Source organism: Triturus cristatus, chromosome 7 (assembly GCF_964204655.1).
Source record: "Triturus cristatus chromosome 7, aTriCri1.1, whole genome shotgun sequence".
Taxonomy (NCBI): Eukaryota; Metazoa; Chordata; class Amphibia; order Caudata; family Salamandridae; genus Triturus; species Triturus cristatus.
The window spans coordinates 157,471,701-157,495,337 of record NC_140590.1 but is presented as its reverse complement, the minus strand read 5'-3'; the positions used below and the strand labels follow the sequence as shown (position 1 = coordinate 157,495,337).

The window sequence follows — 23,637 nt, the reverse complement described above, 5'->3', positions numbered from 1 at the left end:
TGGTGAAAGGTGAAGTATTCAGCTCTGTTTGCAGGCACAAAGGGATGAATGGTGAAGTGGTGACTCTCTTCAGCGGTGAACATACTCTTTACTGTTGCTCATGGGCATCAAGAGACTGCCAGGTCTAAGGCATTCCAGAGACCTTATATGATGGCTGGGGTTTGTAAATGAACCTACATTAAACACCACTAAGAGATGAAGCGATTTCTGCAACATCACATGATTGTGCTCCAAAATGTGTTTATTCAGTTTTACTTTTTGGATTCCTGGGGTGCTCTGGCATAAGATTCCCGGTTCCACCATGATTCATTTGGTACAGTAAATAAACACAATAACCAAAAATACTCTCAAACTGCAGTTTAACGGAGACGTGGTTTTCTGTGTAACAGACAAACGCCTGACCATGGTCCCAGCAGGGGCAAGTGCCACCTAATCTAGAGACACTTCTCTCACAGGAGTTGTGCCAACTCACCTGCAGCCAAAGCTATGGGTCACGGGAAAATGGGATGGAGAGTAAGGGGGGTACAGGGAGAGAGAGAAAGGGGGCACTGGGAGAGAGAAATGGGGGCATGGAGAGAAATGGCGGACCGAGAGAGAACGGGGGAAGAGAGACTGGAAGGGTGAAAACGAAAGGGAGAGAGGGCACTAGTGAGGGGGGTACCGGAAGGGGAAGGAGGTGGACAGGTGATGTACATTTTAAAAAACAGGTCTTTGGCAGTAGGTGATGACTGCTGGCAAGGACCAACACCCAGAAAGGAGGTTTGACATCCGAGCCCCCACTATTATAATGTGAAACTATCATGCAACTACAATATCACAAAAAGGTGCTAGTTTTCCAAAGACACATGACCCGCCTGATGTACACACTACAAGATTCTTATAAGTCCCAAGAACATAAAGACAAATTCATCTGGCACATTGGAAAAAAATTATACTTTTCAAATAGCCCTTCGTATTAAATTTGCTCCATTTCTACGCTCGGTTAACAGATATAACTACTACCCAATCAATGGTATTCAATTGATCCACCTCGGAAGAATGAAGGCTGAGGCAGACTTGCCGGGAGTGTAACCTCTGCCCCTTACAAGTGTACGTCTCACTGAGCCCTTCTGCCAGTATTGTGTTGGACAGCTGCTTACAATTCGATCAGTTGAGTCCCTTATGTGTAGCCTTCAAACAGAAACACAGCAAAGCCCGCTTTTGTATTCGCCAGATAACTAGGAAAACCAGCTATACACGAGGCGCGAGCAGCAACCAGAGTCACAGAGGTAGAGAGACCAGCCTTGGCTCCGCCGGTTATGAATAACTTAATATCCACGTACCTACCAAACATGAATGTGTCCTTCTATAATGGATGTGGTATACATGTAAAGTGCTCCAATACCTACGGATTGAGTTTGCGCTAAATAAAAAAAAAACTAAAAAACAAATACAAACACCTAACAGATCTGTTCCAGGTCAGGCAGCGGAGTCATAGTTCGCCCGACCCTTGTGAAGACAGAGCAGCTGTCCCTGAAAATCAGCAGGGCAAGGGCGAGGATGTGGTCTGTCGGCTAAACTGCCGACTTTGGTGCTGGAAACCAGAGTTTGAGCCCCGAGGTCGCATCAACATCCTGTGATTCTGGGCAAATCACTTAATTTCCCCGTGCCTGAATGTGTAATGTAAATACGATGCTCGTGTAAAGCGCTCCAATAAACTTCGGGTCGAGTTCGTGCTATATATATATGCAAAAAAAAACAAGTGCAAAGGCAAGTAACAGTACAAGGACATGTCGCCAGCTAGTCACATGCACTCATAACCACACCTACAGGCGACGCAACAGCACAGTGAACCCATCCGCCCAACACCGGACATTTTGCAACTTGCTTTTATATGGTGTACGCATAATTATACATTTGCCACACTTGCCTCATACCATCATCTCCTGCATATTTTTCCTTTTCTCGCATAATTTAGCCAACCCTGCCAGTTATACTATAATAAAGTAAACAAACTAAACAGTTCACAGAACTTACCCCAGAAAAACAAGCGTCTTCAAATAGGTCGTGTCTCCAATGAATGTCGCTGATTCGCCTTCTTTGAAAATGTTCAGTGGTGCACGTTTAAATAGAGCATTGGATGCACAAAATATATCACTAATAGCACTAAGTAAACAAAGTAATTGCTAAAAATGTCCTAAAACATGCCGCCCTAATTATCGCTTGCCATGCAGCTTTTATGACTAATGAAGGCGTGGCGGTGGCGCCAGTAATACGCCTGCTCCCGATCACAACACAGAAAGTGAGAATTATCACAGCATGAGACCCCACAGTAATCATTAGCACAGCATGTCGACAGGCGCCCCAAGCTGCTGGAGCACTCAACTATAATTAATGCGCAGCACGTCTTCCGGAGACGAGCACTCAACTGGAATTAACGCGCAGAAGCTGTTCCACTGTGAAGCGCGTTCACAGACCAGAATTGGCTCGTGCCCAGACCAGAATCGGCGCAGCACATCTTCCGGAGACGAGCACTCAACTGGAATTAACGCGCACAAGCTGTTCCACTGTGTAGCGCGTTTACAGACCAGAATCGGCTCGTGCCCAGACCAGAATCGGCTAGTTCCCAGGTCTGTCTCCCTTGGGAGTAAACACGGCAACAATAGTCTCGTTGGCGGCAGCGCTTCGCGGTGCAACGCCAGCGAGACCTAAAAAGGAAGGAGAAATAAGCCCTAGCAAACTAAAGGCATGCAAGATCCTGACAAACTAATGAACTAGTACCTGAAGAACTATAAAGGACAAAGACACTGAAGAATCGGTATCTGGAGAATAATAAGAGACTGAGAAACTGATACTACAGTGTCTGGAACATTATAAGAGACAGATAAACTGAAACTCCATTCCCTTAAGAATTATAAGGGACAAACAAACGGATTACCAGTGTCTGAAACATTATAAGGGAGAGAGAAACTGATACTACAGTGTCTGGAACATTATAAGAGATAGAGAAACTGATACTCCAGTGTCTGGAACATTATCAGAGATAGAGAAACTGATACTCCAGTGTCTGGAACATTATAAGGGATAGAGAAACTGATACTTCATTGTCTGAAACATTATAAGGGAGAGAGAAACTGATACTCCAGTGTCTGGACTTTATAAGAGATAGAGAAACTGATACTCCAGTGTCTGGAACATTATAAGGGCTAGAGAAACTGATACTCCATTGTCTGAAACATTATAAGAGATAGAGAAACTGATACTCCAGTGTCTGTAACATTATAAGAGATAGAGAAATTGATACTCCAGTGTCTGGAACATTATGAGAGATAGAGAAACTGATACTCCAGTGTCTGTAACATTATAAGAGATAGAGAAATTGATACTCCAGTGTCTGAAACATTATAAGAGATAGAGAAACTGATACTCCAGTGTCTGAAACATTATAAGAGATGGAGAAACTGATTGTTGTGGCCGGAATCCTCAGGATCGTACGTTGCTCTAATGGGGTCCCTCTCTCGACACCACCACGGTCTGAATTAACATTACAGACTCCATGGAGTGGTCCAGCGGGGGAAGGAAAGGATGGGGACTGCAGGGAGGGAGTCCTGTGAAGACAGAAGGAGACAGCGATCAGTAACTCCCTGCCTGGCTTCCTTCCTACCTTTCCCGATTCCACCCCCCTCCCCACCCTACGGAGGAGACAGGTACCTGTAAAGAAAGAAAAGACTCTCAGCGTTGTTTTAGGGAACCCACGACCCTTGAAGGATGTACTCTCCAATATCTAAAGCAAAGAGAACGTAACATGAGCTAGTGCCCTGGTATGGAGTTGCTCCCGCCCCCACCTCTTGTTGTTCTCGTAAGACCTTACCCTGGAGATTAGGACCTTGAGGCAGACAGGGGAGCGGAAAAGCCTCTTGCTCACTCTCTGAACCCCTGCAGTATAATCGTAAGAAAAGGAAAACACAACATATAATCCTGTAGGTTTAGATCACTCCATAATCAAAATAAGTGGTATTGGTGACTTGGAATACACATCAGCATTACTTCATGCCACACGTAATAGGTCCATCACAGGGCCCTCTGCCTTGTCGGAAACGGCAGCTTCAACCCTCTCACAACATCCAAGAGTTCACTCAGAGAATATCCGAACAAGTGAGCACCTCCAGGAACATGGGATAGAATTCTCCCATAAACGGTACTCAAAGCGTTAAGACAAATGTCACAATAGTGCCTTCTTCCCCGCATGAACTTCGTTCCCCGAGTTCTCCAACGCGGGAAGAAAGCACCTAAAACCTAGAGTCAGATAAACAATTCCGAGAGCAGCCTTGCACTGTCCTTCGGTTGTTTCACTCGGGAAGGGACCAGATACGAATCCAACGGATCCGCCACAGTGAGACTCCCGTTCCGAGTCTCCGTCCTCAATGGCCACCAGAATCAAGCTTAGCTAACACAGCAGCGAACTCAGCGTGGTGCTCAAGGCACCCTTACCAGCCTTCGCGACGTCCAGCGCAGCTCTCGTAGAAGAGTAAGCGGCACTCTCTCTGTGCCCCGGAACCTCTTTGAGCTCGCCGCGCACGAGCGTCCTGACGTCATCGCCGTCAGGGGTCGACAAGGCTCATGGGATCAGTAGTTCTTCCCTGTACCACGCACTCGGGCGCGATTTGGCAGGGTTCCATGGGTTCCCGGCAAGTGGGCTTTGACAGTACATCCCCTTCCCGAAGAACCCTGACAAGGACATGGCTTGTTTGGGAAACGCTGGTGAAAAAGTCTGACAAATCTAGGGGCATGGACCCCTTCAGCAGGTTCCCGGGAGTTCTCCTCCTCTCCATACCCTTTCCAGGCAATCAGATACCACAGCTTTGTGCGGTGAATCTTTGAATCCAGGATCCCCCTGATCTCATATTCTGCATCTTCCTGCACCTGTACCGGGGGAGCAACTTTCCCTTTCCTTGCAGGCTTTAGCAAAGAGACATGAAAGGTAGGATGGATGCGAAGAGAAGAGGGGAGGTCTAATCTAACAGGGTTGATGAGTTTAACTACTCTATACGGGCCAATGTATTTGGGGTTGAACATGCTATATTTTTTTAACCTGATGTTTCTGGTTGATAGCCACACATAATCTCCTATCTTATATACCGGTCCCTGTCTTCTGGTTTTATCAGCATAGTTCTTATACCTCTCTTTGGCCTTCCTTAACGTTTGTTGAGCCTGGGACAGGAGTTTTTGGATCTGTCTAATTCTCTGCGTGACCTCTGGTATGTGTTCTGTTCCCTTGGGGTGCAAAAAAGGAATAAACCTGGGATGAAACCCGTACGAACAGTAAAAAGGTGAGTGTCGGGTGGAGCTATGTGTTGCACTATTATATGCTATTTCCGCCAGCCACAAGGTGTCAACCCAGTTTTCTGTAGTGTTATCCACGTAACACCTCAGGTACTGTTTCAGACTCTGATTCACCCTCTCCGTCTGCCCATCCGTTTGCGGATGAAAACTGGTGGATAGATCGGAGGAGATTTTTAAGGAAGTACACCACTCCTTCCAAAACTTGGCGGTGAATTGGGACCCTCTGTCCGAAACCACCCGTTGGGGTAACCCATGCAACCCTACAACATTTACGAGTAATATCTGAGCTAGTTGGCCTGCGGTTGGTACCTTCTTACATGCAATAAAATGAGCCATTTTTGTTAGGGAGTCCACCACAACCAAAATCACTGTATGCCCTTGGTCGATAGGCATTCCCACAACGAAATCCAAGGATATGTTTTGCCAAGGATGGTCAGGGGTTGGCATAACTTGCAACAACCCAGCGGGTCGAGCATGAGATGACTTCATTTGTTCGCATACTGAACACTCCTGGACCCATTGTCTAAGATCCTTTCGGACGGAAGGCCACCAGAATTGTCGGAGTACTCTCTCTGTGGTTTTCTCTATCCCATTGTGACCGGCGCTGGGCAGCGTATGACACCAACGGAACACACGGCGTTGGAGAGCCGGGACTGGGACCAATAGCTGTTTCTTGCGCAACGGCACTCCATCTTTCACCTTCCACTCTGGATGTTGGGACAGCCACCTTTTCCATTGGTCCGTGTTGATGCCCTGGGTTACACTCCTCAGAAATGGTTCAGTGATCGTGGTACCCAGAATCTTGCTTGGGTTGATCATGTTTTGTTCGCTCGGAGCGGTGGAATTCAGGGAGGTGGACTGGCGGGTCAAGGCGTCGGCCTTTTTATTGTCTTTACCTGGGCGATAGGTGACAATAAAGTCATACTCTGCGAAGAACAATGTCCAACGCAACTGTCGTGGTGATAGGTGCCGGGCTGCCTTCATAAACTGGAGATTGCGGTGATCAGTGTATACAGTGACGACATGGCGGGCCCCTTTGAGATAATGGCGCCACTCCTCGAAGGCGTCTTTAATCGCGAGTAGCTCTTTTTCTGCTATATTGTAGTTCTGTTCCGCTGGATTTAATTTGCGGGAACGAAAGGCCACTGGATGTAACTGCCCCGTCTCAGGGTGTCGTTGCGATAGAACCGCTCCTACGGCATAATCCGACGCATCTGCCTCCACCAGGTAAGGTCTGGCAGGGTCAGCGTGTACCAATATCGGGGCCGTTACAAAAGCCTCTTTCAAAGCCTCAAACCCCTTTTGCGTTTCTTCCGTCCAATGAAAGGGGACTTTCTTGCGCAGTAATTTAGTCAAAGGGGCTGCCAAACCTGAGAAGTTGTTGATAAATCGTCGGTAAAAATTGGCAAAACCGAGGAAACATTGGATGTCTCTGATGTTCATAGGGACTGGCCAGTTTCTTACTGCCGTGATCTTCCTTTCCGACATCTCCTGGCCACGGGGTGTTAAGATCACTCCCAGGAACTCCACGGTGGAAACTCCGAATTCACATTTACTTATCTTACAGTAAAGATGGTGTGTTTGTAAGGTTTGTAGAATGGTTCGGACATGATGGATATGGCTCTCCACCGTGGGGGAATAGATGAGCAGGTCATCGATATACACCACTACTATACGATCCAGGTATTCACGGAGAACGTCATTCAGGAAAAACTGGAAGGCAGCAGGCGCGTTACACAATCCAAATGGCATAACCAGATATTCATATAAGCCGTAACGCGTCTTAAAGGCAGTCTTCCATTCGTCCCCCTGTCTTATGCGTACCAAATGGTACGCCCCTCTAAGATCCAGACGTGTGTAGATGACCGCTTTCTGTACCTGTTCCAACATCACGGGAATTAATGGTAGTGGATATCGGTTTTTAACCGTTATGGCATTCAAAGCCCTAAAGTCAATACAAGCTCTCAACTCGCCGTTGGCCTTGGGGATAAAAAACAGTGGCGAAGCCGCAGGGGATTTAGAGTTACGAATGAATCCCAACGCCAAATATTTGTCCAAATATTCCTTTAGGTAGGTGTTTTCTGGTTCCGTGAGGGCGTATACTCTTCCTGTGGGTACCACTGCCCCGGGAATTAGGTCAATCTGGCAGTCATATTGCCGGTGCGGTGGTAGTTTCTCAGCTTCTTCTTCGTTGAATACTGCGGCGTAATCCTGATATTCTTCTGGCAAGCTCACTACCTGTTCTGCCGCGGTGGCCACATGATGTACCACGGCCAACAAACGCGCTGGGCTCAGGGGGGGAGGAATACAATTCTTTTGGCAATAATCGGAAGTGTAGTGTACAACTTCATCCATCCAATTCACTTGGGGGTTGTGTAACCGTAACCATGGCAGTCCCAGTATTATCCCATATTGTGGTGCGTGTATGACGTTGAACACGAGTCTTTCCAAATGATCCAACCCATGGCTCACTTCTACCGCCTTGGTGTGGAAACGAATAGGCCCGGCCTCCAGTTGTTTCCCATCCACCGCATACACTACTTCAGGGATTTCTTTTTCACAGAGAGACAAACCGATCCGAGCGGCAAGGTTGTGGTCTACAAAACACCCCGTCGCTCCGGAGTCCAACATGGCCGTGATAGCACAACGCTCCCCCTCCACTAACAGAGAGAGCTCAATAAGAAAGTGTTGTTTGGTAGTCGGCGGGGCACCGCTCAATGAAGGAATGTGGATATGGCTTGAAGAGACCCCTTCTCCGTCCTTCAAGCTTCTTCGTTTCCCGAAGGACTCTCTGCTGTGGCTGCGATTTGTCGCCGCGGTTCTACTCTTGGGGTTTTGTTTCTCAATACGCATTCCCTTATAAAGTGCCCCTTCTTTCCGCAGTAAATGCAGAGGCCTTTCTTCCTCCGATAATCTCTCTCTTCACTCGTGAGAGCGGAACGCACCGTTCCCACTTCCATGGGTTCGGCTCGGGCTATCGGGGTGCTCTCTGGATGCCGGACTGGTTCCGCCCGCCAGGGTCCCCTGTCCTTTCTGCGGTTTTCTCCTTTTCGTTCGCTGAGTCGGTGATCCAACCGCAGAACGAGATTTATCAGATCCTCACAGGTCTCCGGTTGAGGATCAATCTGAGCCAACACGTCCTTCATATCTTCCTTCAACCCCTTATGAAAGACGGCTAGCTGTTTCGCTTCTGGCCATTCAGTCTCTGTCACCAGGCGCCGAAAGTCATTAAGATATGTGATCAGGTCTCGATTCCCCTGTTTTAGCTCCATAAGATCCTTATCAGCCGTAAGCGTTGCTGCTCGACGGTTGAAGGTTTTTTCAAAGTCTTTGATAAATGCGTCCCAATCATAGAGCAAGGGATCATCTCTCTTCACTAACGGCACTGCCCATTGAGCTGCATCTCCAGCTAGATAGGAAATGAAGAAGGCTACTCGGGCATGGTTCGTGGTAAACGCCTTTGGTTTGCAGGAAAAGTGTAACATAATCTGGGTGAGGAATACCTGGACCTTACTGCTTTCCCCGTGATATCTCTCTGGGGTGGCCAAGGGAACAGGGGTGGGGATCTCCACTACCAAGGGAGCGGAATGTGCTGAGGCGGAGCTCCCTTCGTTGAAGGGATTCCTCTGCATCCTTTCAACCGTAGCCTGTAAGGCCGCCGTTTCAGCCCTAGAAGCGGCTAGTTCGGTTTGGACCATCTGTAATGCCGCCAAAACTCCTTCTAAAGAAGCCATGGCTGCCCGAGGGACAACGTACGACCGGGAGGATATAAACCGTGGGCCGCTTACTCTGTTGTGGCCGGAATCCTCAGGATCGTACGTTGCTCTAATGGGGTCCCTCTCTCGACACCACCACGGTCTGAATTAACATTACAGACTCCATGGAGTGGTCCAGCGGGGGAATGAAAGGATGGGGACTGCAGGGAGGGAGACCTGTGAAGACAGAAGGAGACAGCGATCAGTAACTCCCTGCCTGGCTTCCTTCCCACCTTTCCCGATTCCACCCCCCTCCCCACCCTACGGAGGAGACAGGTACCTGTAAAGAAAGAAAAGACTCTCAGCGTTGTTTTAGGGAACCCACGACCCTTGAAGGATGTACTCTCCAATATCTAAAGCAAAGAGAACGTAACATGAGCTAGTGCCCTGGTATGGAGTTGCTCCCGCCCCCACCTCTTGTTGTTCTCGTAAGACCTTACCCTGGAGATTAGGACCTTGAGGCAGACAGGGGAGCGGAAAAGCCTCTTGCTCACTCTCTGAACCCCTGCAGTATAATCGTAAGAAAAGGAAAACACAACATATAATCCTGTAGGTTTAGATCACTCCATAATCAAAATAAGTGGTATTGGTGACTTGGAATACACATCAGCATTACTTCATGCCACACGTAATAGGTCCATCACAGGGCCCTCTGCCTTGTCAGAAACGGCAGCTTCAACCCTCTCACAACATCCGAGAGTTCACTCAGAGAATATCCGAACAAGTGAGCACCTCCAGGAACATGGGATAGAATTCTCCCATAAACGGTACTCAAAGCGTTAAGACAAATGTCACAATAGTGCCTTCTTCCCCGCATGAACTTCGTTCCCCGAGTTCTCCAACGCGGGAAGAAAGCACCTAAAACCTAGAGTCAGATAAACAATTCCGAGAGCAGCCTTGCACTGTCCTTCGGTTGTTTCACTCGGGAAGGGACCAGATACGAATCCAACGGATCCGCCACAGTGAGACTCCCGTTCCGAGTCTCCGTCCTCAATGGCCACCAGAATCAAGCTTAGCTAACACAGCAGCGAACTTAGCGTGGTGCTCAAGGCACCCTTACCAGCCTTCGCGACGTCCAGCGCAGCTCTCGTAGAAGAGTAAGCGGCACTCTCTCTGTGCCCCGGAACCTCTTTGAGCTCGCCGCGCACGAGCGTCCTGACGTCATCGCCGTCAGGGGTCGACAAGGCTCATGGGATCAGTAGTTCTTCCCTGTACCACGCACTCGGGCGCGATTTGGCAGGGTTCCATGGGTTCCCGGCAAGTGGGCTTTGACACTGATACTCCAGTGTCTGAAACATTATAAGAGATAGAGAAACTGATAGTCCAGTGTCTGGAACATTATGAGAGATCGAGAAACCGATACTCCAGTGTCTCTAACATTATAAGAGATAGAGAAATGGATACTCCAGTGTCTGTAACATTATAAGAGATAGAGAAATTGATACTCCAGTGTCTGTAACATTATGAGAGATAGAGAAATTGATACTCCAGTGTCTGTAACATTATAAGAGATAGAGAAATTGATACTCCAGTGTCTGAAACATTATAAGAGATAGAGAAACTGATACTCCAGTGTCTGAAACATTATAAGAGATGGAGAAACTGATACTCCAGTGTCTGAAACATTATAAGAGACAGAGAAACTGATACTCCAGTGTCTGGAAAATTATAAGTAATAGAGAAACTGATACTCCAGTGTCTGAAACATAATACGAGTCAGAGAAACTTATACTTCACCATCTGGAACGTTATAAGAGACAGAGAAACTGATACTCCAGTGTCTGAAGAATTATGAGAAACAGAGAAATGGGTACTCCAGTGTCTGGAACATTATAAGAGATAGAGAAACTGATACTACAGTGTCTGGAACTGATACTCCAGTGTCTGGAACATTATAAGAGATAGATAAACTGATACTCCAGTGTCTGGAACATTATAAGAGATAGATAAACTGATACTCCAGTGTCTGAAACATTATAAGAGTCAGAGAAACTGATACTTCAGTGTCTGGAACATTATGAGAGATAGAGAAACTGATACTCCAGTGTCTGGAACATTATAAGAGACAGAGAAACTGATACGCCAGTGTCTGGTACATTATACAAGCTAGAGAAACTGATACTCCAGTGTCTGAAGAATTATGAGAGCCAGAGAAACTGGTACTCCAGTGTCTGGAACATTATAAGAGATAGAGAAACTGATACTCTAGTGTCTGGAACATTATAAGAGATAGAGAAACCGATACTCCAGTGTCTGAAACAATATAAGAATCAGAGAAACTGATACTCTAGTGTCTGAAACATTACACAATAGTTGTACCTCGGCACTCATTAAATTACATATTTCCATTCATCTATGGTAAAATATAGCTCCTGATCCAAAATTCAGTATAACAACTCAGAGGAAAAAGATAATTTGAGAAAATCAAATATGAAAAAGAATAACTCCTATTTATTTCTCATTGACAGAGTTTCACACTATACGTAGTATTCAAGTATACAGCGTACACATAGACCAATGACAGAAATCATTTTGTATCTTGTGTTACTGTTTATAAATCAACACGTAGAGGTCTAATTCTTGAACCTTCTTAGTTGGTGTGAGAAGGCTGGTAGGCACGGTTGCTGAAAACTATTTAATTCGGTTTCAGAACATCCACATTCAATCAAAACAAACCCAAGAGACGATATATCCAGCCTCCAGTATTGGGCAAGTGTCCTCGTATATGTCACGTCCCCTTTTCAGGTCAGCCGGTGAGGGACATTGATCAGGGACATATAGTTTCATACAGAGTAGGTAATTGTAAACTTCTAACTCAGTATATAGAATTGATAGGCTAGAAGTAGGCCCTTCGTAATGCGCAAAGGGAGCGTCGTGCCCCTGATTTCGGCGGTTCCGCCGTGTATACGTTCGTCTCTTCCGGCCCAGTGCAAGTGTCTGAAACATTATTAGAATCAGGGAAACTGATACTCTAGTGTCTGAAACATTATAAGAGACAGAGAAACTGAAACTCCAGTGCCTGAAGAATTATACGGGACAAATAAACAGATTACCAGTGTCTGAAACATTATAAAGGAGAGAGAAACTGATACTCCATAGTCTGAAGAAATATGAGAGATCGACAAAAAGGTGAATAGTGCCTTTAGAATTATAAGAGAGACCAATTCTCCAGTGTCTGATGAATTGTAAGAGACACAGAAACTGATACTCCAGTGATTGAAGATTTATAAGAGACAGAGAAACTGATACTCCAGTGATTGAAGAATTATAAGAGACAGAGAAACTGATACTCTAGTGATTGAAGAATTATAAGAGAAAGAGAAACTGATACTCCAGTGTCTGAAGAATTATAAGAGACAGAGAAACTGATAATCCAGTGCCTGAAGAATTATAAAAGCCAACAAACAGTTTAATCAGCATCTGAAACATTATACTGGAGTGAAAAACTGATACTCCAGTGTCTGAAGAAATATAGGAGACCGACAAAAATATGAATAACGTCTTTAGAAATATAAGAGAGACCAATACTCCAGTCATTGAAGAACTATAAGAGACAGAGAAACTGATTGTTCAGTGTCTGAAGAATTATAAGGAACTGACAAACAAAAAAAACAGTGTCTGAAGAATTATAAGAGGCAGAGAAAGTGATACTTGAGTGACTAAAGAATCATTAGGGACTGACAAACAGATGAGCTGTGTCTTTAGAAATATTATAGTTAGAGAGACCTATGCTCCAGTGCCTGAAGAATTATAAGGGACTAAAAAACAGATTAACCACTGTCTGAAACATTATAAGAGAGAAAGAAACCAATACTACAGTAGCTAAAAAATGATCAGGGACTGACAAACAGATGAACGATATCATTAGAATTATAATGGATAGAGAGACTGATGCTCCAGTGTTTGCAGAATTATAAAAGACACAGAAACTGATACTCAAATGTCTGAAGAACTATAAGGGACTGACAAACTGTATGAACCAGTGTCCAAAGGACTGTTTGGGGCAGGGCTAGACCTAGAAACTACTGTTTCTGTAACATTAAAAGGAACCGACAAACATAGGAACCAGTGTCTGAAGAATTAGAAGGATCAGAGAAATTGTAATGCAGTTTCTGCAGAATTTGAAGTGACAGAGAAATAATTAGTGTAGTGACTGCAGAATTACATAGGACTTAAACCCTGATAGTTTGGGGTCTTTAGTATTACCTATGACAGAGAAACTGGTAAACCAATGAACGCTGAATTATATGGGACAAGGAAACTTAAACTGCTAGACTCGGATCATAACAATTACACAGGGTGAGGAAACTAGAAAGACAGAGGTCCGCAGCACTACATGGAACCGGAAACCAGGGGACCCAGCTTCTACTGTACAAGGTAGAGGAGCAGTCTTTCTAGGGTCTTTAGAATAGCATGGAACATTGTATGGGACAGAGAAAACCATAAATGTATGCAGAATTTCATAGCACCAGGAAACTTTTAGACCTTGGTCTATGAAATTACACAAGGCTGGGAAATTAAAAGACTGGAATCTGCAGAAAAGAACATGGCTGAGAACGATTATGGTTCGCAATTAAATGGGTGGGTATACTTTCTTACATCTTCTGTTAAACTCACAGAATCCCACCAACACATGTATATAAGAAGTTGTGTTTTTAACAGTCTATGTAAAAATGATGTCTTTGGTTATTTTGTATATGTCCTCAGTTCCCGCAAGTGCCCACTTCAAAACCAACTCAACAACAGCCATGGGTGGAACCAACAGCACCGCATCCCTGGTCTGCCTGGTTGCTGGACACCCTAAGCCCCAAATCACATGGAGCAGGTGAGCAAAGTTTCATTTACTAAGGCATGAATTCACATCAGCTTCTGAACCATTCACTCCCCCAAAGTGCTTAGGTTCGGCATTGTTCACTACGCTCTGTAGAGCGCTATGCTGCTTTCTAGCTGGGTTAACCCTTTCGGGGGCATTGCAAGACTGCCATGGACCCAAATTCAAGCAAGTTAATTCACCAGCACCTTTCCACCCTTCAACCCTCATTCAATGAATCCCTCTGCCACTCATAAATGTGTTAGTTCTACGTTTCATGATTGGTACTTGTTCAGTTCATGTTTAAACTCTTTTAAATACCGTTTGTGGGAAGGGTGCATTTTAAATCACAATGTGCCATTCATATTGGGACTAACAGGAAAGGATTTAGAGATATTTGATTCGTGGATTCTGTTAATAGGAAACCAGCGCTGGCTTTGCCACCACTCCATGAGAGACCCAATGACATGCCTAGTGGAGGCTTTGCCAGTGAGTGTCTCCCAATTAACGCCATAATACACAGATGGGGAGCTACAAGACGGGCAGACAGACATGATAACTTCTTTTTTAGAAAGATTATTCAAACTGGCATTCTATAAATCAGGGGATAAGTCTTCTGGGCTTTGATGCCTCATATAGAAATTTGGCACGAAGTAGAAACATATCTCATGTGACCATTAGAGAAGAAGGGCCTGTGAACAAACAAATCAGGAAGACATCAGTATCATGTGCATTCTGTGACATGAAACCTGTAATAAGAGATCCAGATCATAAGTAAAATTCCTAGAACATTTTGGAGAGAAAATGAAGGCTTTCCTGTTTGTTTCAGGGCTGGCAAACCTGTGAGTGCTGTCGATGGGAAGTATGCCTTTAATACAGATGCAAGTGAACTGCAGGTCCAGAATGTGGAGAAAGCTGATGAAGGAAACTACACCTGCACAGCGCATAACAATTTACGCCAGGACGTGGCCACCATCACTCTTGAGGTTCTGGGTAAGAAGGACTGTGCAAGCACAGGTGGAAAAATAACTACATCTGCAGTCTTTGATGCCATACGAAGAGGGGGTTGGCTGCAACCCCATAGTCCACTCTGTGAATAGCTTTAATCTAGCATTAAATGTCAGCATTGCAGCTTTATATCTATCTAGTCAATTTCCTTCATGCCTTGTTCAGCATGAGATAGAGGTAACTTCTGGTTCTTGAAGTCTGGTCTTCACCACGTGAGGTAACACTTTTATTGAAGGGGCCACGAGGCAATTCATTCTGCACATCCCCATGTTTTAACATGAGTAGAAATGATCCATTGAAGTTGTCCCCAATAACGTGAGGTAGCTTGGATATAGTTGAGTCTCATTGTCTTTGGAATCTGTCCCACAGCATGGCTGAATACAGAGAGTTGTGTTTCATTATCCACCAAGATAGCCTGCATGACAAGGTATACTAGACTTACTACTTTTGGTATTCACAGAAGGCTTTTATTTGTTTTAAGTTAGGATTTTGTCTTAAGTTAGGATTTAGTCCTAAATTAGGATTTTGTCTTAAATTAGAATTTTGTCCTAAATTAGGATTTTGTCCTAAATTAGGATTTTGTCCTAAGTTAGGATTTTGTCTTAAGGTAGGATTTTGTTTTAAGTTAAATTTAAGACAAACTTAAGTTAAACTTAAGTTTCACTTAAGACAAAATCCTAATTTAATACAAAATCCTAATTTAAGACAAAATCCACACTTAGGACAAAATCCTAATTTAAGACAAAATCCTAATTTAAGACAAAACCCTAACTTAAGACAAAATCCTAATTTAGTTCTAAATCCTAATTTAAGACGCAATCCTAATTTAGGACAAAATCCTAATTTAAGACAAAATCCTAATTTAAGACAAAATACTAATTTAAGACTACTAAATGCCTTCTGTGAATACCAAAAGTAGTAAGTTTAGGATTTTGTCGTAAGTTAGTTCTGTGAATCAGGCCCAAAGAGTTCTCCTGGTTTATTGATCGCCCATCACCTCCCTGTGTAATCTGCTGATGGAAGTATCTCATAGTCTAAGGGGTCTGCCCCAAACCATGGTGTATTATTAGGAATACAGAAGTTTGTGATTGTTGATTGACTCTAGGGGTTATTTAAAGTTTGTTGGATGTGGGACATCTGTCAAAAATGAATATACACGGGTATACAGTCTAAATAAGGCGGACAAGAAACATGCCATATCTTGGAGCATTTACCACATCCGCCAAGCTTTATATAACCCCTTTTATCTCTCTCCACATACTGTGATATAGATTTAGGACACCACTGTTTATTGACTGCCCTGCCCCTTATTCCTGGCATAACCGAGGATATGTCTGCAGCAATCCACCTGCGAATCCATGAGTGAGGGGAAGCTAGTCCATATGGTTGTCTGATAGAATATCGATGACAAAAATATTGTGTGGACAAAATATCATGTCCAAAATATCGAGCACCAAAATATCGAGAAGGTAAGTGGAAATAGGTACATATAGATTTACTGTTCTTAACTCCACATCTGTGTACCTTTAAGATATCTAAATCGTCTAGGTACATATATGTGGAGTAAAATTTTGTTCACCCATAGAAATCTCCCTTCACAATATTTTTGTCCTTGATACGTTTCACACAATATTTTGTCCATGCAATATTTCGGACTCACTATTTTGACTAAACACCGTCCATATAGAACATCAGCATGAGGAAGATACCGATATCACATGACAATCCGGAAGAAGGACACCTTTCATGCATCCTGACTCAGGCCACATTTAAAGTTTGGGGCGAACCAATATCCTACAACTTGTGGAGGAAACTCTGAATGTAGAGTACAATCCACTGGCTAAATTTCTTCCACAATATGAATATTTTTGTTGAGGAAATTGAGCCGGTGGGTTTTGCTTCATATTTAGCGTTTCCTCCAGAGCTGTGGGATTTTCAGTTACCTACAGGCTCAAAATGAGTTTACTTGTCAGATAACATATATAGCGACATAAAGAAGGAATGGTCAATTTACTTCACCCGTCCTAACATGGTGTAATATAGTGAGATAAGACACAGACCCTCCTTCTTGGCTGACATTGTCCTGTATCACATAGAGTAACATATAGACGTAAGGCTCACTTTGACTTTGACATTGACTTTACCCCTCCTCACATGCTGTTACCTAGTGAGAGAAATCCCTCCTTGCTGGTTCAATATTTCATTTATCACATTGAGTTTGTCCCTCACTTCATACCATAGAAGCAGAAGAGCATTATGGTCTAGCAGGTTTATTCCTCCAACCTTGCATGTGACACAGAAGGAAAATAACTTTCTGTCAACAGGTTTCCTGAACCACACTGACAGTGAGAAGGAAGGGACTTCCACATGTGGTGCATAGCATTACATATAGACCAGAAGGATTTAGGGTTCAATAATTCTATCCCCTAAATTCATTGATTTTATCCCCTTATCAGCACGAGTTCTCCATACACCAGCAGGTAGAACCCCTTGCATTTGCCAGGGATTTTAAAAGTGAGCCGAACCTCCTTACCTCTATTATCTGTCTTTACAGAGCTCCAGCGGAGTGTCCAGTCCAAGGGTGTTGGCGCAGGTGGCATTGTGGGCATCGTGATGGTCATCTTCCTCGTGGTGCTGCTGGTGGTCGACGTCTCCTGCTACTACACCAATAACTGCGGTGTCCTGATGTGCCTTGCAGTGAACTTTTTGGGGAAGCACCCTCATGGAGGAAAAGGACATATCCTCGAAGACAGGTAGGGCAACCAGTTGCAAATTGAGAATGTAAAGCTGTACATAGTTGCTTAAAGCTAGTCCTCTAGGAGTAATACTAAATATTACTGTGATTCCCACTTAGTTATTGTTACACTGTGTTATTGTTACACCAATGAACTTCTTATCAAGTGGCGTGCTGCTGTCATTAGCTCTAGTGATGCTCATGAGACATGCTCATCTCTGTGCTATCGCGAGTCACCTCATCCTTTCGGCCTTCTGAGGTTGAACAATGAAGACCCAAAGAGTTCATATAATAGCATTAACATAAGCTATTCCAGTAGCGTGAAGGCTGATACCCTATGACATTAAGTACTATGTATATTTATTTATACATTTACTAAAATGCATCCAGACCCTGAAGGGCAGGGGAGTGCTGTACGTTGAAAAATAACATCCAGGGAGACTAACAAATTGGTCTATGATGGGACAGAGAAAATGAATGACAATTATCATACTGTACATAAGCAGGCCAAATACACATGATTAGAAGACCACAACCTTTTTTAATGTTCACATCATTATTACACTGTCAAAGGATGAATGACACCACCAGTTATAATTACAATTATTACAACAGCAGGAGGAGTGAAGTTTCCTAGAAGCCATAACCAGCTCATTAAATTCTAGAAGGCTGCTACAACCTCAGCCCCAAAGGGCAGAGGGAGTGTTAGCCTAAATGTAATACTATTTAACTTCTCACACCCTATGCTGCATAAAAGGCGCTGTTAACATGAAGAATAGTCCTCCGTCAGGCGGGGTCACTTTAACTACTTTCCACCAGGTGACAAACTGTTACCACCCTCTCCAACCTCCTATGAGACACCAGTTAACTGGGCAGCCACTACCCCCAGAGATCATTCCCTATGGCCCCTAGTTCCCCCCTTTGGGCCATTTACCCTCCCTGAAGCTAATCCTTTCAAAGCACAGCAAACACTCACTTGCTCTTTCTAAGAATTACTAGGAATCTACATACAGCTGTTCTCTACAAAACAAATCCTGGTCCAAAAATCCACTGGGAAAAGGACAAGGAAGGAACTTTCCAGAGGCACCTTAATGTGACCACTAGTTTGTTCATGTTCAAGATGGCATCCGTTGGCTGGGAATTCAGCAGTAGTGTGCTGATCTGCCTGGGGAACTGGCAAACTGTTTCGTCTTTGGCCAGCACCCAGCTCATTGTACCTCATACTCTTTTAGACCACCTGGAAACAACCTTCATAGACTCAGAATGGGTCTTCGGACCAACTCTTCTCATATTACAGCTTGCACAGAAACCTCCCTTGCCCATTCAGACCTTAGAAATGTTATGCATGTGTATTTGCTATAATTCCCTACCAATCATACACAGAGTATGGATGTCCTCACTTCAGCAAATTGGACCATTGTAGTAACATCACTCCTATCACTAATCACCCCCTCCCCTAACTCTTCCCCCCTCACTCTTTTTCTACCTCCCCTATTCCTTTCCTCTCTCCCCTGAATTTCTCTACCCTTGCCTGCTTTTTCCCTATGCCTGAGCCATGCTTCTGTAACTCATAAATATATATATATGTAATATATAATTGTCCAAGCCTAATCGCTGTTAAATGTAATCCTGAGTGAATTTACTATTTGTATATATAGAACTCTAACTACTAGTATATGTATTAGACCTTTGTACTTACTACCATTGCTATGTGATTTTAGAGTTTATCCTTTTGTATCTCTTCCTTGAGTGACTTTACAACTTGTACATTTGCAAAACTTTTTCTGTTTATATCTTCTCCTTGAGTGACTTTACAACTTGTACATTTGCAATTTTTTTCTGTTTGTATCTCTTATGTAACTCATGTAATCCAAAGTCCTTATGTCACGTAACTGGTTCTTTTGTAGAGTGCTCTGACACCTTCGGGTAATGTTTGCGCTATATAAAATCACATTAAATAAATAAATAAATAACAGTGGGCATCTTATCCTTCTAGAGGCAGTTCACAATTCTGAGGTGGAGTCTCACAACATCACCTCTGGTTCTTCATGAAGTGGCCTAAGGCAGCTACCACTTCCAAGGCTGTCCTGTTCCATCCCTCACTTATCCTGCACAATCTTCATGACACTGTTAGACTGCCAAATGGACAGGGAGCACTCACTTTCATGAATAATGCAGACCAGCTAAACCGCCCTTAACATACATTTTATGGGTGGAAATACATTCCCATCCCACTGGGAGGCCATACCAAAGTAAAAACAATGTTTCATAAATCTCTGTAATAAAGTGTGATATAACCAGAGCCTCTTTCTGCAAATTCTCATCATCGTGTAATATTTTGCCCTTCCCCCTGGCCTTTGCCATAAAAGTTAGGACTGGAAGCATGTCAGCTGCCCATGATTTTGTTTTCTGCTTTGTAAATGTCCCTTTCCAGAATGTGATACTACATATTCACTTAAATACTCGCGTCTAACCCATGTATTCACTGCCTCATGCTCTCCTGGTGGCTCTGGAATAAGGTATTTAATTGCCAAATCATCTAGTGTGGATGCCCAAACGTCTGGAGGTCTTATTAGAAGGATTTATATCTTAATCCCCATCTGGTGTCAGCCTTCAGAAAGGGTAACCTAGGCCTGGGTGGAATTTGAATTCCACCAGAGAAATCAGAATAGTTTCAGTAATTCTACATCACTCTTTGACGCAGAGGTACCAAAAATAATGCAATTGTGGCCATGAGGACACATATAGCAAGCGACTGCTCGCCCTCACCGTAGGATGGTTGAATCTGACTACATGGTTGTCCCCAGTTTTTTTCTGGTGTTTTGGTGGTTTTTGACTTAGTTTGGCTGGGAACCTGCTATTCAGGTCCCCAGCCTATCTGCTTTCTCTTATAAATTGATTCCATGTACTTTAGGTACACTCCAGATTGGATTCTGGGGTACCCTTGTGAGTCCCTAGTATATGGTATACTATGTACCCAGGGCATAGGTACCCCAGAGGCCTACCAGGGGCTGAAGCATGTATTATGCCACCCCTGGGAAGCCCTCCAAAATGACACCACAGGTCTGCTACTGCAGCCTGGGTAAGGTGGTGCATGCACCCCTCACTGAGATATAAGTTCACTATATCTCAGCTATCACTGCACATAGAAACCTATCAGTCACCCCTATGGCAGCACTTATCAATCCTGAAGGCAGGGTGCTTGGTTATATGTAAGAGGGGGCCCAGGCATGACCTGAGCCCCTCTGCAGCCTTCGGAATCCATCCTCCGGAGTTGTCAGTAGTGCAGCCTGACTATATACTCTTAAGTGCATTATGACCAAAGGGTAAATGCTAACTTTGGACTGGCTGCACGGAAACATGTCGTGTTTGGTGTCAAACACCTTGGAATCGTACCCCCACATCAGTAACTGGTGTGGGAGTATGATCCACCCTTCTAGAGGGAGAGAAATGACAGCATCGTCATACCGGTACCAACTTAAAAGAGCCCTGACATCACAAAATGGATGCTGCAGCCACAGACACGGGTCTGGCCTCCTGCTGTTGACTGAAACTCCGGCAGGGGAGGCCTGGACAATAGGTTTCCTATCACAGGGAGGTGTAACCACCTCCCAGACAGGCTAATGTGTATTGGGGCTGGGTGAGAGCACTCTCAGAGTTCTTTGAAGTCCTGCACTGGGGGCACATTTGATGTCTCTGTGCATAGTCCAGCTAAAACCGGCTCAGGGGCTACCAGCCCCTGCTCTGGTGCGAAACTGGACAAAGGAAATGGGTGTAGCCACCCCTCTTTCCAAACCCTCCCATAGGTGGGCCCCCTGAGTTAGTCCAACCCCTTTCTTAGGTATAAGTAAGGAACCCCTGGCAACAGGACTTTAGATATCCCTGGATGAAACTCTGCAACTGAATCCTGGAACTTCGAAGCTCTACTCAAGATTAGAGGGCTGAAGAAATCTCCCTTGGGGTCAAGGAGTGACTTCCCTGCTTGGCAGGCACCAACGAAGCAATTGCCGGTCTGCATCTCCAAAGCTCCAGACGGACTCCGAAGTATCTGTAGCCCAGGAAGAGGATTTCCAGACTTCTCAGAGGCCGACCCGAGTCCTCAGCAAAGCTGAGACCCGCAGCCCTTGTGAGTAACGTGGAACTGGAACTCCTGGTCACCATGCACATTTGCAAGTGCATTGACTTCTCGACGTCTTTTGAAGTCGTGCTTTTGGTTACGTATAGCCCAAGCCCCGAGTACCTTCTGCACCGAAGATTGTGGGCCTACACTCCACGAGTGTTCCATGAGCCCGCTTCTTGCATTTTCGCTCGAGGATCCTTCGCGATCCCTGGTCCGTCAACTGGTGGGTCCCTGTGAAGGCAACTCTGATTTTCCTTGGGCTTCCCTGGTTGCTCCAGATGTGCCCTGACTCCCCACCGTGTCGTGAGTCCCCCAGACCTTGCTGGTCTGCACCGAAGCATCTTTCTCCTTTCTGCGTGGGTTGCTGTTGCCAAGGCTTGTTATGTCCAATCCGGGCACCAACACTGCAGCACTCGACAACCTTCATGGGACAGCTCGAATTCAGCTCCTGGTCATCCTCAACGCCTCCTGGTCCTCGTGGCTGAAGAGTAAAGCTTCACCTTCTTCACCTGAAATCACCCGATCATCGGTGGGCATTCATCTCTCGTGACCCTGGTCACTGGCTAGTTTGGTCCTAGTTCATCTCTAAGTATCCCTAATCTTTAAAAATCTAACCGCGACTTTCCCCATAGAAGCTAACGGGAGCTCGCGGCTGTGTTCTCACACTGCACACAGCCCCCGTGGGTCCCCAGTGTCACTACCTTGGGTGGTTCCTTGGGGTCCTAGCGATTCTACAGGCTCTAGGCCTTGTGTCTAGTTAAGATGTGGTTCTTATACCACTATTTTTAGTACATGGTTTGGCTCGCCCCTAGGGCCTAACGTGTTTTTGTGCTATTTTACTGTAATATTTGAAGTGTAACTTATGTGTTTTGACCTCTAGCCTCATAAAGAGACTAGTAGGGTGTGTTTAGAAATACATACATATATTTTATATATATACCTGGTGTGGTTGCCTTTGATTTAGCCATTCAAGAGATTATAGACTGGTAAAACAAGCTGCTTTACATTCCTTCAAGACTTAGCCTGAAGGCTGCTCTCCATAGCATCGACTATCAAATACTAACATAAGCCACTCTTACATGAGACATTATACTCTGTTGAGTGTTACACCTTCACGTTTTTAACCAGGGAAGGAGGCCCCCAGAATAAAATTAATTCCCAGCTGGCACTCTCAACCCTGTTTTATATCACTTTTTTCACATCTACACCACCCAGGCCCCCACAGCCGCACTTCACCATACGGCAGTTGGATTGAAGATCTCCGATAAAGTGCCCCTTACAAAGGGAGCCCGTTAGGCATTGCACCGCTGGCCCGACGAGGAGCAGCCCATATGATGAAGCATGACACCTGCAAGGGTGTGTGAGGGCATTATTATCCAACAAATGGATTACCAACTCTAAACACACAGTGCATATAGTTGGATCCAGCCTTTCCTTTGACTCTTCCTCTTCCTCTTGTTTATATATTGAGGAACAGCAGGATAACTCCTTCTTGGTAATTTGCTCTCCATAGCTATGACTAGGATAGCTTTCAATCAAGGTTGTCTTTAACCTATCATCAATAAGGGGTTGTTTGGACTGGTGCAAGGTGCCCACTATAACTAGTGGACAGCATAATCCAGGCCAACTTCTCACACTATTTGTGTTCTGTTGCAATTGGTGCTTTATTTAACACAAAATACATCCTTACGTCCATTTTGGAAATAAGTGTGCATTTTGCGCTAAGAAAAAAGTGCTAAATGCTGGAAGTAGGTTGGGAGAAAAACCTACACCAAGTGCACTTTAAGAGAGCGTGAACATTCTGTTGCATTTAGCACTATTTATTAGTACAAAATGAATCCTCGCGTCCATTTTGGACATAATGGGACATTTATTTCCATAAGAAAAT

At 44.6% G+C, this 23,637-nt stretch overlaps 1 protein-coding gene across 1 annotated transcript in view; it reads left to right on the top strand.

Moving 5' to 3' along the window:
- Nucleotides 1-23,637, top strand: part of LOC146809097 (neural cell adhesion molecule 1-like) — a 62,051-nt gene that overhangs the window by 35,758 nt on the left and 2,656 nt on the right. The window contains exons 6-8 of the mRNA XM_085615893.1: nucleotides 13,785-13,902; nucleotides 14,717-14,880; nucleotides 17,450-17,648. Coding sequence (XP_085472019.1) covers nucleotides 13,785-13,902; nucleotides 14,717-14,880; nucleotides 17,450-17,648 — 481 coding nt within the window. The remainder of the gene's footprint in view (nucleotides 1-13,784; nucleotides 13,903-14,716; nucleotides 14,881-17,449; nucleotides 17,649-23,637) is intronic.